The 16,323-nt window shown below is 37.7% G+C and overlaps 1 protein-coding gene across 4 annotated transcripts; it reads right to left on the reverse strand.

Annotated features, from left to right (window-relative positions):
- Positions 1 to 1,126: 1,126 nt before the first annotated feature.
- LOC148862356 (V-type proton ATPase subunit C-like) lies at positions 1,127 to 14,999 on the reverse strand. Of its 4 annotated transcripts, XR_016110225.1 has the most exons (12): positions 14,709 to 14,974; positions 14,503 to 14,571; positions 14,279 to 14,406; positions 14,067 to 14,166; positions 13,325 to 13,392; positions 12,711 to 12,852; positions 11,879 to 11,995; positions 11,543 to 11,668; positions 8,100 to 8,301; positions 4,939 to 5,022; positions 4,763 to 4,842; positions 1,127 to 1,536 (listed from the first exon to the last, which is right to left on the reverse strand). XR_016110225.1 is itself a non-coding variant. In XM_088979366.1 (11 exons), the coding sequence occupies exons 1-11, from the start codon at positions 14,826 to 14,828 to the stop codon at positions 1,440 to 1,442; spliced, it is 1,131 nt and encodes a 376-aa protein (XP_088835492.1). In that variant the 5' UTR covers positions 14,829 to 14,999; the 3' UTR covers positions 1,127 to 1,439. The 4 variants fall into 4 exon arrangements, 3 of the variants coding, with proteins under 3 accessions (XP_088835492.1, XP_088835494.1, XP_088835493.1); XM_088979366.1 differs by lacking the exon at positions 8,100 to 8,301 and having other exon boundaries at positions 14,709 to 14,999; XM_088979368.1 differs by lacking the exon at positions 8,100 to 8,301 and having other exon boundaries at positions 1,127 to 1,581.
- Between the last annotated feature and the right edge of the window lie 1,324 nt (positions 15,000 to 16,323).

Raw genomic sequence — 16,323 nt, forward strand, 5'->3', positions numbered from 1 at the left:
GAGAGAGAGAAGGGTTCTTATGGGTCTAGGATAAACAACCGTATTGAATATACTGCATATCAAAACTTAGGCAAAAAGTGCATATTACATATCAACTCAGGGGACTCCTGTCATTTTATAGTTTGAATAAGTCCTTTCAGCTCCAGTAAATTGACATCGTTTTTATGAACAAATAGTAAATTAATGTCATTCATGGTTAGGATATGGCCTGAGTAGGCATTAATTTTACAAACCGGTGTAAACTTTATTCGAATTGTTTTAATTTAATCAATCATGCACTAGAAAACTAAAGGTAAAAGACTTAAATATACCCTGAGTTTTCATTAATTGACTTAAATAAATCTTGAGTTTCTCAAAAGGACTAAAAGATACCTTGTAGATTGACCCACTAGACTTAAACATACCCTCCATCAGCGAAACATTATAATATGTAAATTCACTTAAATCCTATTTCACCTATTCAATTATTTGAATTATAATAAGGATGGCTTTCACTAGTTTATTTGAAAAATTATTGGTCAACAATTAGCCTGGAAAATTAAGTGCTACACAGTGGTGCAAACCAATGCATATCCACTGTATTTTATGGTATTAGTTGGAGGAATAGGTCATGAAGCCTCTCTGCTTCTCATTCCTTGGTACTAAATGGATTTGTCATTTCAAATCTTTATTTTTAGATTTGTATTTGTATAACCAATATCTACAGCTGTTAAAACATCCAATGCCAGAATTTGTATAGATAAAATTCAACTTGAACTAGGTGGGGCTCGTTAAACAATCTCTAGATACATATTAAAGCCTCACTTCCGATTCTTTCTAATGGTTGGAGGGAAAAAGTGATATTCTGTGTTATCTTCATTTGTATTTGGATTTATAATCTTATTGGTTCTTTTTGAAAATTTGAGAGAAAATGAAGGAGAAAAGAGTCATAAAGAGTGCAGTTTTTTTTTTTTTGTCCTTTGATTGGTTTTACACTGTAAATAACTAAATATTTGTATTTGCACTCTTCCCAAATTGAGCCTTAATAACCAAAGGAAGAAAAAGAGTGCAGTTTTTTTTTTTTGTCCTTTGATTGGTGAGAAGGCAGAAAATGTTGTCTCGTTAGGAAAAGGTATACCTGCAGCCGTTTGCATAAAGTTGTCTGGATTATGATAATATTTAGATTTCACCTCCAGGTAAAATAAGATACAAAATTTAGCAATATAAAGGAAAACATTTTGCCTCCGAAGAGGCCCCAAAAAAACAGGGAAAAAAAGCCCATGAATGAAGATAAAGCTAGTTGTGTATATAATCTAAATAAACAATAAAAGAATCATGCAACTTATTCTACTATACAGTGTTTCCGATCCCCATCAATTGTTATTGCAGTCTAAAAGAAATCCTATATATAGGGATCCGGATTGATGGCAACACAAAAATCCGACTTGTAGTTAATTAGTTCAAACAATATTGATTGTGAAGGAGACATACGGATGAGCATCAGCATCACATCCTAGACCAGCCATCCCTCCTTCATCTTCAGATTTCCAGTAGGAGCTGTAACAAAATATATTGATCATCTATGGATCTACAAGTCATGGACTGCAAGGAATGAATTATATGCATAAATTGATAAATGCGTAAATGCACGTTAGTACAAATGAAAAGTAGTCTTATAGTGACTTCAGTCTGGTTTCAGGCAACATTATGAGAGGAGCGATTTCTGGAAAGAAAAAACCATGAGAACACTGAGAGGATGACCATTCAGCTGCACATTGGGAACCTCTCCATGAATTTAACAAGTATGGGAGATACTCCCGATGTGCAGCTGGATGCCATGCCCTCAGAGTGTTCGCACAGTTTTTATTTTCAGGAGATCCAGGCAAACATTATGAGGCCTAGTATAGTCAAAACCGTTCAGGCTGTCACGAAGAGGCTAAAACTGAACAATGACTTTAGCTGTCAACCTGTGAAAACAATGCACTTTATCTAGAAAATGATCCAGGCAATGTAATATCTTGAAAGCCTATATGCTAGGTTTTTTAATTAAATTAGATTTGAGTTGTGATTGAAGGATATGAGCTAACTTTCTGATTTTACTTGGGAAAGAATATGATTCTAAAGTTAGAATGAGACACATGCCACTTAACATTGCATTTTTATTTTGCAGTAAAATTTATATAGCCTCTTATCTGAGTGGGATAAAATTTAATTCAATTTATTTAGCCTCTCTGGTGCAACAAAAACAAAGAAAAATCCCATACAAACCTAAAGCCCAAATCCCAACTCCTGCTCTTGATAAAACTGAACAATAATGGACAAATTATCATTCTTGCATTTTGTCAACCACTCGAGGAGAAATCCTTGCCAGGACAAATGGAGAACAAGAATCTACTGGGCTTCAAATTCAAATTAAAGTTTGATTCAGCTGAAGAACTAAGCAATTAATAGAGCCTAGAAAAAGCCCCATGAGGCGTGAGGTGATACTCCATCAGAGAGAAGGGGCAGAAAGTGGCAAAACCCACCATTGGCCCACAAGCATGACACCTCCAGGGATGCCAAACAAGGATGGGCAGTTCAAGTTCCAAGAATTTCAACCAGATTAGAAGAGAATCATCATCTCCCAGTTTCTCCTTTAATGGCATTATATGATTTTTATATTTCTGGGCATTGACATCATTTTGCTTTCAAAATTGCACAGGAATAGTTTCTTTAAATCTTAAAGATATTAGCTAATAGATTGAGTTGAAATTGTCTTAAGTGCAACTCACATGTAACGTCTTAGTTCTAGCACATTAAGAACTTGTTTCTTTCACAAGGACCGAGATCAAGGTAATAGAGAATACTAGAAAAACAGCCAAGGTAGGCTGGCCTAGTAGAAACCTGATTGCCCTAGAGTAAGTTGAGTGATTGATTCAATGAAATAGTTTCAATTGTACCTTCTTGTGGGAACTCGTTCCATGAACTTTTCTATCTCTAAATTCTCTTATGTTTTCTAGTTCTCCTATTGCTTTATTTCCATTATTCTTCTTAGGCAGCTTTTACATCATTGTATTGTTGGATTTATTTTTATAAAGGTTGCAACCCAATACCTCAACAATCCCCTGTTCAGGCTTGATTTATTTTTATATTGGTCCAGTCAAGTTTGTGGATAATTTCTACAATGCTGTGATTACCATAAGACCAGATGGAACCACTTACATAGAATGGGATCAATTCATAAAGGTTTATGTTTGCAGTGGGGGATTGTTGAGCTATTGGGCCGACTGGGATCACTAGGTGTTATAGGACGGGGGATGCATAACCTCCTGCAGATGCACCACACATATCATGCATTCCCTATCATTACCTAAAAAGATTCTCTTCTCCTCTGGCCATTGTCGATCCACTAGGTTGTGACATAAACATTATACAATAATTAATGCAACTTGTTTTATTTAATTTCTGGTGGGGTGGGAGCAGTGTTTTAAAAGGTGTACCTCATAGCCTTTTTTCAAATATGCTGCCGAGGCTAAGGCACAAGGGCACCCAGATGCTCACCTTTCATAAATATGCTCTTTTAGTTATTTTTTGTGCACTTTTGTGTTTTAAACGGTTAAAGCTTTCTAGTAGTCTATTAACTTTTAAAAGAAACAAAAACAATGACCCTTTGAATACCTGAAGCCCAAATTGTTGCATATAGGATCTTAGGTAGCAAAATTTCCACTAATGATAGGTTTGGTTTGCAGGAGGATTTTAGAGGGATGGGAAGATAAAGGAAGACTGGATGCAATCATTTCATGTTCTATTGTTTGGTTGCACAAGGGAAAAGAATGGGAATGTTAGCCCTAACAAGAAAGAAAGTGCTTTTATTTTTATGGAGATAGTTTGTGTAAGACAAGCCTTTCCTCCTTCCCACTTTTTCACACCAAAATTGTGTGATCCCATTTACCAAAAAAAAAATTGATAAGTACAATCCTAGACATTTCCCATTTCATCTCCTAACATGTGTTAGACTAGCCTTCCTCACTTTTTCACACCAAAATTGTGTGATACTACTTCCCAGAAATTGAGAACTACAATCCTAGATGTTTCCCATCTCATATCATAACATCTCACAAACCAAACATGGGAAGAAATGAATTTTTGAGAATATTCCATTTTATCCCTTCCTTTCTGCAAACCAACCTAAATGAGCAATAAGAATACAGATAATCTCTAACCCTTGACACAAAAATAAATGAACTATGATCAAATTACCAAAATCACAAATCAACCCTTTATTAAGTTTCAGGCATAGATCCTGAACCTCTGGGCTTACTAGCGCTCTGCCTCTGTAAAAGCCCCTATCTCCTAGGATTAGAAATTCAAGACATCTAATATCACAATAGCTATATTAAGTGATTCAACTAGGACATAGGCCCTACCGAAAAAAAAAAAAAAAAACTAGGACATTAGCAAACATGTTAAGAATTTCATATGCTTGATTTATTGCAGTTCGGTATAATTCATATTTGTTTTCTTTCACTTTCACATTGAATTTATTTTGTATTTCATGCTTATACATTTTGATAAGAGCTAATAAGTTTTTAAAACATTTAGTTCTATTAAAATTCAAATTTGCATATTTTTATATATTAAATTTTTTATTGAAATTTTTAAAACGTTTGCACCTTGCTTTGTTTGAGTATGTGCCTTGCACCTTGTGCCTCAGGCACTAGAAAACCCTTGTGCTTTTCTTGTCCCTCTCTCTTTCAAAACACTTAGTGAGGGACACTATAAATGTCATATACTTATAACTCACCTATGTGTGCTGTCACACAGCCCCTCCAAGATAGAGCGTGCTTTCTTTTCACTTTTAATGGATGGAACCAAAACTGCTGCCTGAAATCAGTTCAAGGACCAATAATTCATCAAAAGTTTGATCCAGGGTTAAAAAATCCAATTATAAATTTGAGGATTCTTAAGAAGCCATGTTACCAAGAACGAGGGTGGCAAGCCATATCTCAGAATGCTCTCTGCAAAGACACGTACAGCACAGAAGTGCATCCAAGAGCTAAAAACCTGCAAAACAAATCATTCAAAACGAAATCCTGAAATAATGTACCAACAGAAAGCAACAAAAAAAATCACAAGATAAAGATCAATATACAAAATATAGTAATAGGAGTAATACAATAGTATTAGTAACTGTGAATAAACCCTAGTTGTTTCTAGGTCAAAGTAGAGAAGAAGAAAGAAGAAAGAAAAGAGAAAGAAGAAGGAGAGGAGAAAAGTATTCGGCCAGACTAGAAGAGAGGATGTACAAACTTACCTCTCCTAGCCGACCCACTTGACTTTTATTCATGAAAAACTTGAGTTACAAGAAAGACAATTTTGTCCCTCATAGAAGATGGGACACATAACTTAAACTCAGATACAATAGACATTTCACTTTCAATAAGATACACCAGAATGACCAAAATACCCCTGACTCGAGCATTCTAACACTCCCCCTCAAGCTAGAGAGTATATATCATATAGTCCCAGCTTGTTACAAATGTAATCTATTCTTCCCCAAGACAATCCTTTTGTGAAGATATCTGCCCACTGATTTCCTGAGCTCACATGAGATGTAGTTATTACCCCACTTATCACTTTCTCTCTCACAAAGTGACAATCCACCTCAATATGTTTAGTTCTTTCATGGAAGACAGGATTGGATGAGATGTGAATAGCAGCTTGGTTATCACAGTATAGTTTCATGGGTTTGTCAATTGAGAAGCCCATCTCCTGTAGTAGGTTCTTCAGCCATACTAGTTCACATGTGGTATGGGCCATAGCCCTGTACTCTGCTTCCGCACTACTTATTGCCACCACTGTTTGCTTCTTGCTCTTCCAAGTTACAACATTTCCACCCAGGAAGGTACAATACCCTGTGGTTGACCTCTTGTCTGATATAGAGCCAGCCCAATCAGCATCTGTGTACCCTACTATCTCAAGAGGTCCTCCATTTTGGTATAACAAACCACGACCTGGAGCACACTTTAGGTACCTAACAATTCTCAAAACAACTTCCCAGTGAGAAACCCAGGGATGTTGCATAAATTGACTCACCACACTCACAAAAAATGATATATCTGGTCGGGTAATGGTCAAGTAGTTCAACTTTCCCACCAACCTTTTGTATCTTCCAGGATCATCAAACTCTTCACCTACATCCACACTTAACTTGGCATTGAGTTCCATAGGAGTCTCTTCTGGTTTAGCACCTAACAACCCTATTTCTTCAAGTAGATCAAGAACATATTTCCTCTGACATAGGTTGATCCCCTGTTTTGACCTCGCAACTTTTATTCCTAAGAAATACTTTAGCTTCTCCAGATCTTTCGTATTGAAGTGGTCCTGTAAGAATTTTTTCAGTCTGTCAATTCCATTGCTGTCACTTCCAGTTATGACAATATCATCCACATACACGACTAGCAAGATTTTTCCATCTTTCGAGTTATAGCTAAACACGGAATGATCAACCTGACACTGTTTCATCCCAAAGGCCTTCACCACTTCACTGAACCTGTCGAACCATGCACGAGGAGATTGTTTCAGTCCATAGATTGTCTTTTTGAGCCTGCACACCTTACCAGCCTCCCCCTGAGCAACAAACCCTAGTGGTTGCTCCATATACACCTCAACAAGATCACCATGTAAGAAGGCATTTTTTATGCCAAGTTGTAGGAGAGGCCAATCATACATAGTAGCCAATGAGATCAACACCCGAACTGAACCAATTTTAGCCACAGGAGAGAATGTCTCCATATAGTCCACACCATATAACTATGAATAGCCCTTGGCCACTAACCGTGCTTTCAATCGTTCCACACTACCATCAGGAAGATGCTTCACTGTATAGACCCATTTACACCCAATAGTGTGCTTACCAGGAGGAAGGGTGGTGAGTTCCCACATATGATTATGTTGTAGAGCAGAGAGTTCTTCTTCCATGGCTTGTCGCCACCCTGGAGAGGCAAGGGCTTCCTGTACATTCTTGGGAATGGGAACCGAAGAGAGTAATGATAGAAACTTGCAATGGGAAGTAGAAAGGTGAGTAGTGGAAACATAGTCTGAAATGGGATGAGAAGTACAAGTACGTTTACATTTCCGCAAAGCAATAGGGAGATGAAGATCTAAGGGAGAAAGAGCAGTAGTAGGATCTGTCAACAGGTGCTGAAGTGGAGGAGGAGCCGGAGCACTTCTACGAGTATGCACTTGAGTAATTGGCGGCCTCTCTATAGTAACCGGCATATGATGTGCATCTGCAGTAGGAGTGGGAGCTACGAGAAGGGGGTCCACAACCAGAAAAGGAAGAACCACAGAGGGAGAAGAAGAAACCCCGTCATTGGAGAAAAAAGGAATTGATTCAAAGAAGGTGACATTCGGGCACACAAACAATTTATGAAACTTAGGGTTATAACACTTATACCCTTTCTGAGTCCTTGAGTAGCCAAGAAAAATACACTTCGTAGCCCGAGCATCTAGTTTGTCTACTCCAGGCCCCAAGTGCTAAACAAAACAAACACAACCAAAGACTCTTGGGGTGAGAGGAAAGGGAGACAAAATGGGGAACAACACGGAGAAAGGGGATTGACTTCCAAGGATTGACATGGGCATCCGATTTATCAAAAAACAGGATGTAAGAACAGCATCACTCCAAAAGTGCTTTGGGTCATGCATATTGATCATCAAGGACCAAGCAGTTTCAAGAAGATGTCTATTTTTCCGTTCAGCTACACCGTTTTGTTGTGGGGTGTAGGCACAAGAAGTTTGATGAATTATTCCATGAAGTTCTAGGTATTGCTGAAATGATGAGGAGATGTATTCTTTGGCATTATCGAAGCGAAATATTTTCATATTAACACCAAACTAAGTGCGTATTTCAACATGAAATTTCTGAAAAATAGAGAACAATTCACTACAGTCTTTCATAAGATAGATCCATGTCATCCTTGAAAAGTCATCAACAAATATTACAAAATATTTAAACCCATTGTATGACACCACTTTAACTAGACCTCATACATCATAATGAACTAAAGCAAAAGGACCTGAGACACAACTATCAATTCTTTGACTAAATGAGACTCGATGATGTTTTCCCAACTTACATGACTCACAATCTAATGATGAAAGATGACTCAAGGAAGGAACTAGTAGCTTCAAAGCCTTGAGAGAAGGATGACCAAGTCTGTAGTGCCATTGGAGAGGAGTAAGAGACGACTGAAAAGCCACTGGAGGGCCACCACCATCAAGGTAATACAAACCATCGGCTTCATGCCCTCCACCAATCTTCGTCTCCGTCTTGAGATCCTGAAACACACAAGAAGAAGAATAGAAGGTTACAGAACAATTAAGGTATTGGTTAATCTACTAACAGACATAAGGTTAAAAGGGAACTTAGGAACATATAAAACAGATGCTAAAGACAATGAAGAGTGATCAACATCACCAACACCACAAATAGGAGATGTAGAACCATTAGCATGTGTAACTGTCTGAGATGTGGAGGTGTGAGAAAGGGAAGAAAATACATCAGGAGTCCCACACATATGGTCCGAGGCGCCAGAATCAATGATCCAGGGTGAGGCTTTGGAAACTAAACAAGTCATACCTGAATGGGCAAGTGTAGTTGTGTTCTGCTGAGATGTTTGAAGAAACCGCTCATATATTGCCCATGGTACACTCACCATTTCTTGCCCGGAAGCACAAGTGGGCGTAGAGGGGGTTGGTGCAGTTTGTTGGCTTTCAGTAATTGTGCTACTACTCTTAGATGTAACATGGTTAGCCCAAGTGTTAGGTGGACCACGCAAATCATAGCAGAAATTAACTGTGTGCCCCTCTAAGCCACAATGTGTACATTTTCTCTAAGCATTACCCCTTCCTTTTCCACGGCCTCCCCCTGACTCACGGCTTCCAGTCCGGCCACTGGCCCGGTTAAACATGTGTCCACCACAGTTGCTTGGAGGGCCACTGCTGCCACCACCACTTCTACTTCCACGACTCCTCCCTTTAGTCACTACCAAACCAGATCTATCAGAGAAGGAAGAATGTTCCACTAGCTCAATGGATGTCCTCTTAAGACTGGCAAAAACTTCTTCAAGTGAGGGGAGAGCTGATCCCCCCAATATCTGTGCTATGACAGGCTCATACTCAGCCTTCAAGCTCACAAGAAACCTAGTCACATCAAGTTGTTCATGTTGCTGTTGTTGGATCTGGACATCTAATGTGAAAGGGTGATACACATTTAGCTCATCGCGGATGTTTCTCAAATTTGCATAATACTCTTCTAAGCTTTGACTTCCTTGCTTCAAATTGAAGTACTCTTGGTATAACTAATATACCTTAGTTGTGTTGTCTTGTCCAGAGTACAACTTTTTAACATGATCCCAGATCTCTTTGGTTGTATCTAGGAACATGAAGTTCACACTAATCTTTGGTTCCATGTTGTTCCAAAGCCATGTCATTATCTGTGCATCATCTTGTTCCCAATCACTGAACCCAGGAGAATCAGAGGAAGGTTTTTCTTCCCTCACATGTTTTACTTTCCTCTTGGCCTTCAAGAACACCTCCATAGATTTTGCCCATGGTATATAGTTCTCACCATTCAACTTGATGGATGTCATTTGAACACTTAGATAATCTGAAGAGAGCATGATGCCTATTTTGTTGTCATTCCCAACTACTGTGAAGCCATCTCAATTATGTCTCCTCTGAATATACACCACAATCTCACACTTGTCACAAGACTTATCTCACTTACAATACCACCAATCCACTTTCTTCAACTGCACAATACACACTACACTCTAAAGCTGAAATCATTCAGTCAATACATCAAACACTTGGACTACACATTGCATGACCATTTACCACCAACACACCACTATTGAAATTACTCAGTCATTTCATCGAACACTTGTTCTGCAAACTGCAGAACTGATTACACACAAGGTCTAGGGGTTCGCTTTTAAGCATTTAAAAACATAGATATGCCAGCCACCACAACACAATCAACACCACACCACTGCTATCGTGGACATCAACAGTCTACCACTCTTCTTTCAGCACACATGTCAGCAAGAAAACACAAAAAAAAAGAACATGACTGATATGTGTATCAGTTTCACCCAGCACCACAACAACTAACTTTCGATGCACACAAAAAAAAAATCAGCATTCACAGTCCATTTCTGAACACACGACAGCAGTGTCCATACCTGTATACGACCAGCCCTCTTCGTACACTGAATAGAGGGTCTAGTATACCACTTCAACGACCACCACAGCACCGGCCAGAGGCATTCTCACCTCCAGGCCCTCAAAACGGCAACTCCTTTTCAGCCCTTTATCGAGTCTTCAATCAGATCAACTGTAGGATGAAGAAACCTACTGTGAAGCTGGCGGCGAACCCAGGAAGAAGATAGCAACAAGAAAAAAAATGAACAGTAGACCTTAATGCCCTGATACCATGTGAATAAACCCTAGTTGTTTCTAAGTCAAAGTAGAGAAGAAGAAAGAAGAAAGAAAAGAGAAAGAAGAAGAAGGAGAGGAGAAAAGTATTCGGCCAGACTAGAAGAGAGGATGTACAAACTTACCTCTCCTAGCCGACCCACTTGACTTTTATTCATGAAAAACTTGAGTTACAAGAAAGACAATTTTGTCCCTCATAGAAGATGGAACACATAACTTAAACTCAGATACAATAGACATTTCACTTTCAATAAGATACACCAGAATGACCAAAATACCCCTGACTCGAGCATTCTAACAGTAACTAGATTATTTAAAGAAAAAAAAAACTGTTCTAGAGTTGGCAATACCAGAAAGAGTACCAGTGGAAGATATCTAAAGTTTTATGCTATTGTTTTTTGATATACTCTTATCATTTTTGTGCATAAGAATCACTACTACTTGATCACTAAACAGTTTTAGAATCAACAGTAATCTTGAAAGAATTAACCATAAACCTGCCTACTCAAAAAATCTTTCCCATAATTGGCAATTTTTAAAGAGAAAGCATGAGATAAAGCTTAGAGAGGATACTCTGTCTGTAACACGGAAATTGGAATATAACGTGGACAAAGAAAAAAGTTGCAACTTGAAAGTACACCTGAAAGACAAAACAAATTAAAGCAATCTAACTTAACTTTCCAATTTACCAGACTTCTTGGATATTACTGAAGGCAAAGAAGATGGATAGATTAAGATCTCCCAACTTCAAGCAATCAGGCGGTCTTGAAAACAAGAAAATTTTTTACCTATGTAACTAACTCCTTAATCCCAGCCATTTGAGGTCAGGTACCAACTAAATGTTAGGTTGAAAGACCTCTGGAAGTTAACATATATGCAATAATAACTTAGTTGCATTCTCTTGTCCTGCTTGATCTAAGAAACTGTTTTAAGTACAAATGAAAGACTACACAAGTTTTTGAAACTGAATATTAGTATTTTCCCAGAAATGTAGGTTTACTGCAAAGGAAAAGAATGAGATTTTCCAATTTAGAAACTATTGAATGCCCAAGGACAATATGGCTACAAATATAAATTTTACCTCCCCATAACTAGTATAGCACCACTGAAGAAGAGAACCTCTCAAAGTTTCCTGATCTTCCATGAGTCTTTCCATCTCTCTATTTTGACCTTCCTGTGCTTCTGGGCTATATTCAAATTCACGAATCTGAATCACAAAAAATAACAATACAAGCCCCTATTATGAAGACATCTTCCACCAAAATCAATCTCATATAAGGAAGAACGATTAGTTTAAAATTTGCTATGCATTTTGAATCCATTTTGCCTGAGAATACCAGCAAGTAAACTTTTAAGAGATCCGATCCATGAGGTCAGGCTATTTTTCAAAAAAAAAAATAGTGCATGAAAAATTCACCTGAAAACCTTTTTCACGTGCGCTTGTTTTGAAATTATCAGCAACATGTCCGAATAACATAACAGTGTAAAGGGCATATTCATTGTCCTCATGCAACTTCTTGGAGGACCTGGGAACCTAAATAGTTTAGCTTAATTAATACATATCATTATTTTGACCACAAGGAGAAATTCATTAAAAAAAAAATGGAGTGAGAATACAAATTCTGGTGACAAGGTTTCACCTCAAACAAAGCAAAAGATCCCCCCCCCCCAAAAAAAAAACACCCTAATGAAACGAAGCTCAACATGCTCAAACCCACAAAAACACTTGGAAAAACACAACATGCTACCACCAAGACTCAACAACAACAGAATGGCCCAAGCCCACCCAAAACAGCTGGAAAAACCTTCAGCTCCTTTTCTTAAAGAAATCACCTCAATGTTTCAGATATCCTCTCCCAAATCTCAAAAAACCAACTAAACGTAAACCAAAGAAAAACCAATCCTCCTCAAGCACTTGCCATAACCTAAAACATAACAATTATTAGCCAAACCATATATCTTAGCATGGAGAATAGAGGCTCCTGAATATATATATACACACACCCTGATGCTCCATGTATTCCAATTAGAGCATCTCATGGAAGTGATCTTCATGTCAGATTCTTTGAAACATCTAGTCAAGAAATACTTCATTTCATGTTCTCATATTAAAGATGCAAGACCTAAAGTCCATCACATAACATTAAAATATACCAACATAATTAGTAAGTCATCCATAGATTCAAAAGCAGTCTTTCTGCTGAACCATCACCGGCAAAAAAATCTAATGATCCATAAACAAATCTTACCACATAATTAGTAAGTTTTTCATAGCTTGACAACCAGTCCTTCTGTGAATACTTAGGAACAATTGCAAGGAGCGTTACTAAATGTTCCGTTGTAATTATATCCTCTGGCTTCGCCAAATTTGAAAGGTCACGGACAGCTAAGCTGCAATTATGTAAAGACAGATCAGATAAAGAAATCTTAATAGGAGTTCCACATGCAAATTGCCTAGCTTTTTTATCAGACTACCTAGTAATAAAAGACAATGCAAGAACAGATGGACTCCTAGTGAGCTCAATGTCTATTCATATCAAAGGGAATTTTATCCTCAATGTCTGTTCAGATAGATTTCAACTTTCAAAAGAGCTCAATTCACCTGCCAGTAAAATGGCAAGATTGGAGATAGAAGGGCTTTTCTGTATAGAGACAGTTCTATGCCTTGACAATTGTTGTTTCCTAGGGTCATGAGTTGTATTTGTCATTTTGCATATCAAAGTGCATCATCTAATGTACACTACAATTTTCACCTCCTAGCCCATTACCTTCCTCAAGATGTATACACATTTTGGGTATATAACATCATACCCTATTTTTTGAAAGATTCAATCCTAAAAGGTTTTGTAGCCTCAAATAATACCTTCCACTTTGCTTTCGGTTTATTGCATTAAGCTGACTGCGTACATTGTTATACTCAGCAACGCATACCTGGAAAAGTCAGGAAAATAAAAATTCCAAAGACACGGATCAATCTAAAGAAGATAAAGTGAAATTGTTCTAAATGAAACTATTGTCTGCAATCTGTTTTGACAATCTACTCTACTTCAGAGGGGCAGAGGATTGCATTTGCATCTCTCTGGAAAGGAATTCTAGTAGAAGGAAATTCACAAACTGTGACCAGATGGATGTTATCTTGCATGTAAGGTGCTTGGTATCTGCAGAAGAATTTCACAATTGAGTAGGCAAATTTTTGTGCAACTTCAACTACCATAATGGAATTCAACCTTCAGCGCTCTATTTCAAAACCAGGTAATACCACCAATAAATTCCCTTTATTCTGTCAGTATTTGTCCACTACTAGTCCTAGACCCTACAATGACCTGTCAATGGAGCTACAAGAATGTTCACTGTTCCGCCCTAAACAAAGACTTGAGGCAAAGTGGTGCTAGGTTTGCTTTTTCCAATGTATGTTCAGGCCAGAGATCTTCAACAGTCCACTATATATGGGTACCTTTATTATTTGAAACATATGACTATAAATTGGCAACTCTCTGCATAACTGTCCATTTACGTAACAAGTAATAACATTATAAAAGGACAGCTAGAGTAATAGAATAAAAAAGACCAACTAAATCCAGTCAACAAGAAGAAGCATTCATTACCTTGAGAACGTCCTCAATTTTGGCTACTCGAACATGTATGCTATCCACAATCTCCTGGAGGGGTGACATGGTAGGGTATTTTGTTTCATCCCATACGAATCTTCCATTGCAAAATCAGATTCAGTTTTATGACAATAAAATTCCGCGTAAGATTACAATCTTTCATCTCTTACTTGTACTTGAATTCCATATTAATCCAAATAACATATTACCGGGTAAGGTATGAATCAATGGGGACCCCATCGACCGTCAGAGCACCGCCCTCAACACCTGAGGTCCTCTCTAATTCCTCGATCTGACGCCTAATCTTGTGAGATACTCCTTCAACGAAACTATTTGACTACATACCCCACAAATCAAAAGAAAGGAAAAGTTAAAAACTTCAACGTAAAATGAGGAGATAAGGAATTGGGTTTTTGAATCATGAATTATTTACTTTCAAAAGATCGTCGCTGAGTGACAGAAGAAAATCTAGAGTTCCTACACGGAGATCAGGCGTATTGAACTGCAAAGTTTAAAGAAAAATATATAAACTACATACAAGGTTCAATAAAATTTTGAGGAAAAAAAAACAAATATTTTATTTAATTTGGAGATATGACTTGAAGAAATGCTTGAACATGTTGTTCTGGTTAAATTTACCCGGTAAACAAGAGTGTCGAAGGTGTGCTTGGAGATCTCTTCCCGTAAACGAGTCCAAAGGGATGAAGCAGATGCTTGAACGGGAAGGGAAACCACCCAGTATCTTGTCACTGCCGCCATTAGTGAAGTTCGATAATTCGAGTTCCGAATTGCTTTGCTGGTACTTGGAAGTTAGAACAGAAGACAGAGAGATCGGCTTGCGATGCAACCTCTAGCATGGGCGGAGATGGAAACGGAAACTTCCCATTTTCTGGCGGGTTCTGCTTGAAAAAAAATGACAAAAGAAAACGAAAAATAAACATGATGGTATTCGAATTACAAATATGCCCCCGAGATAACAGTGGGTAGCACCTGCCCCCAATTACGGGACGCCAATTCAGTCACTTATCCACGTCAGATTACCCGTTCGCCCAAACTTAAACTACGTTTGGTTTGATTTGATAAAAAAATAAAGGGTAAAATACAAAAACCTCCCTTCAATTTTCTGACAATCATAAAAACCTTTTCGGTAGTTTCAGTTTAATATATACCTTTCCTAAACTTTTGAGAAACTCTAGATTGATGCATCAGTTTTTTTCAAATATCCATTCTACCCTTTTATAAATTATTTTACATAAAATTACTGAAATAACTCCATTTTAATTTTACAAAAACCTACTTTAACGATCATTTCAATACATACAAAATTACTAAAATATGTATTTTGTTGAATTAAAATAGGGTTATTTCAGTAATTTTGTATGTAAAATAATTTATAAAAGGGAAAAATTCCTGATAGGTACTCTGTACTTTAGGTCGAGTGCCAATTTAGTACCCAAACTTCAAAAGGCAACAATCTAATACCCAAGCTTTCATTTTGCCACAACCTAGTACCTACCGTTAATAGACCATTAATTATGCATATCACGTGACCTCATGTGCAAATTAAGACTTTTAAAAATATCAAAATTACCCTTGAAAACGAAGATCAGGTTCCAAGAACCCAAATCTCTTGATGGAGGTGAAGCCTCCACCCATCATCAGCCAGACGTTCTTCACCGCATCGAAGAATACTTGCAACAATGGCTCCAGCCATGCCCGGTTCCACCCCAACATCACCACCAAAGAAACTTTTCATCACAGCAGCCCAGTAATAAGCCTTTAACCTTACAATATTGGGGTGCTTAACGCGTCTTAAGAATGCTATCTAGTTCTTATTCCTGTCAGAGGATTGAAAGAAAGACACTCATCCTCTAAATGCAAATTGTTACCCCAAAAAAAAAAAAAAGAAATGTAGAATGCAAATGATAAGGCCCACTAGGAAAAAATGTTCATTCGGCAACATGTTTCATTGAAGGCTGAACGTTGTTGGATGCTTTCATGGCATGTATACATGGAAACCCCTTGATAGGGAATCAGAGCCTGAGGCATAGTGGCATCATGGAGGATCTGGGGTCAACCATTGTTTTTTTGGACAGACAGTAGTCCTCAACCTCAAGTACAACAGGCATGTGGGAAAATGATCTACAGAAAACATTCAATGAGTCCACATGGATATAGATTACCAAAAACAAGCATGACGTGCGGCAAAAAGTTATCCACTTAAAGATCCAAATTAAAACAATCTGCTAATTAT

Source organism: Nelumbo lutea, chromosome 3 (assembly GCF_056320005.1).
Source record: "Nelumbo lutea isolate HS-2025 chromosome 3, American lotus-T2T, whole genome shotgun sequence".
NCBI lineage: Eukaryota > Viridiplantae > Streptophyta > Magnoliopsida > Proteales > Nelumbonaceae > Nelumbo > Nelumbo lutea.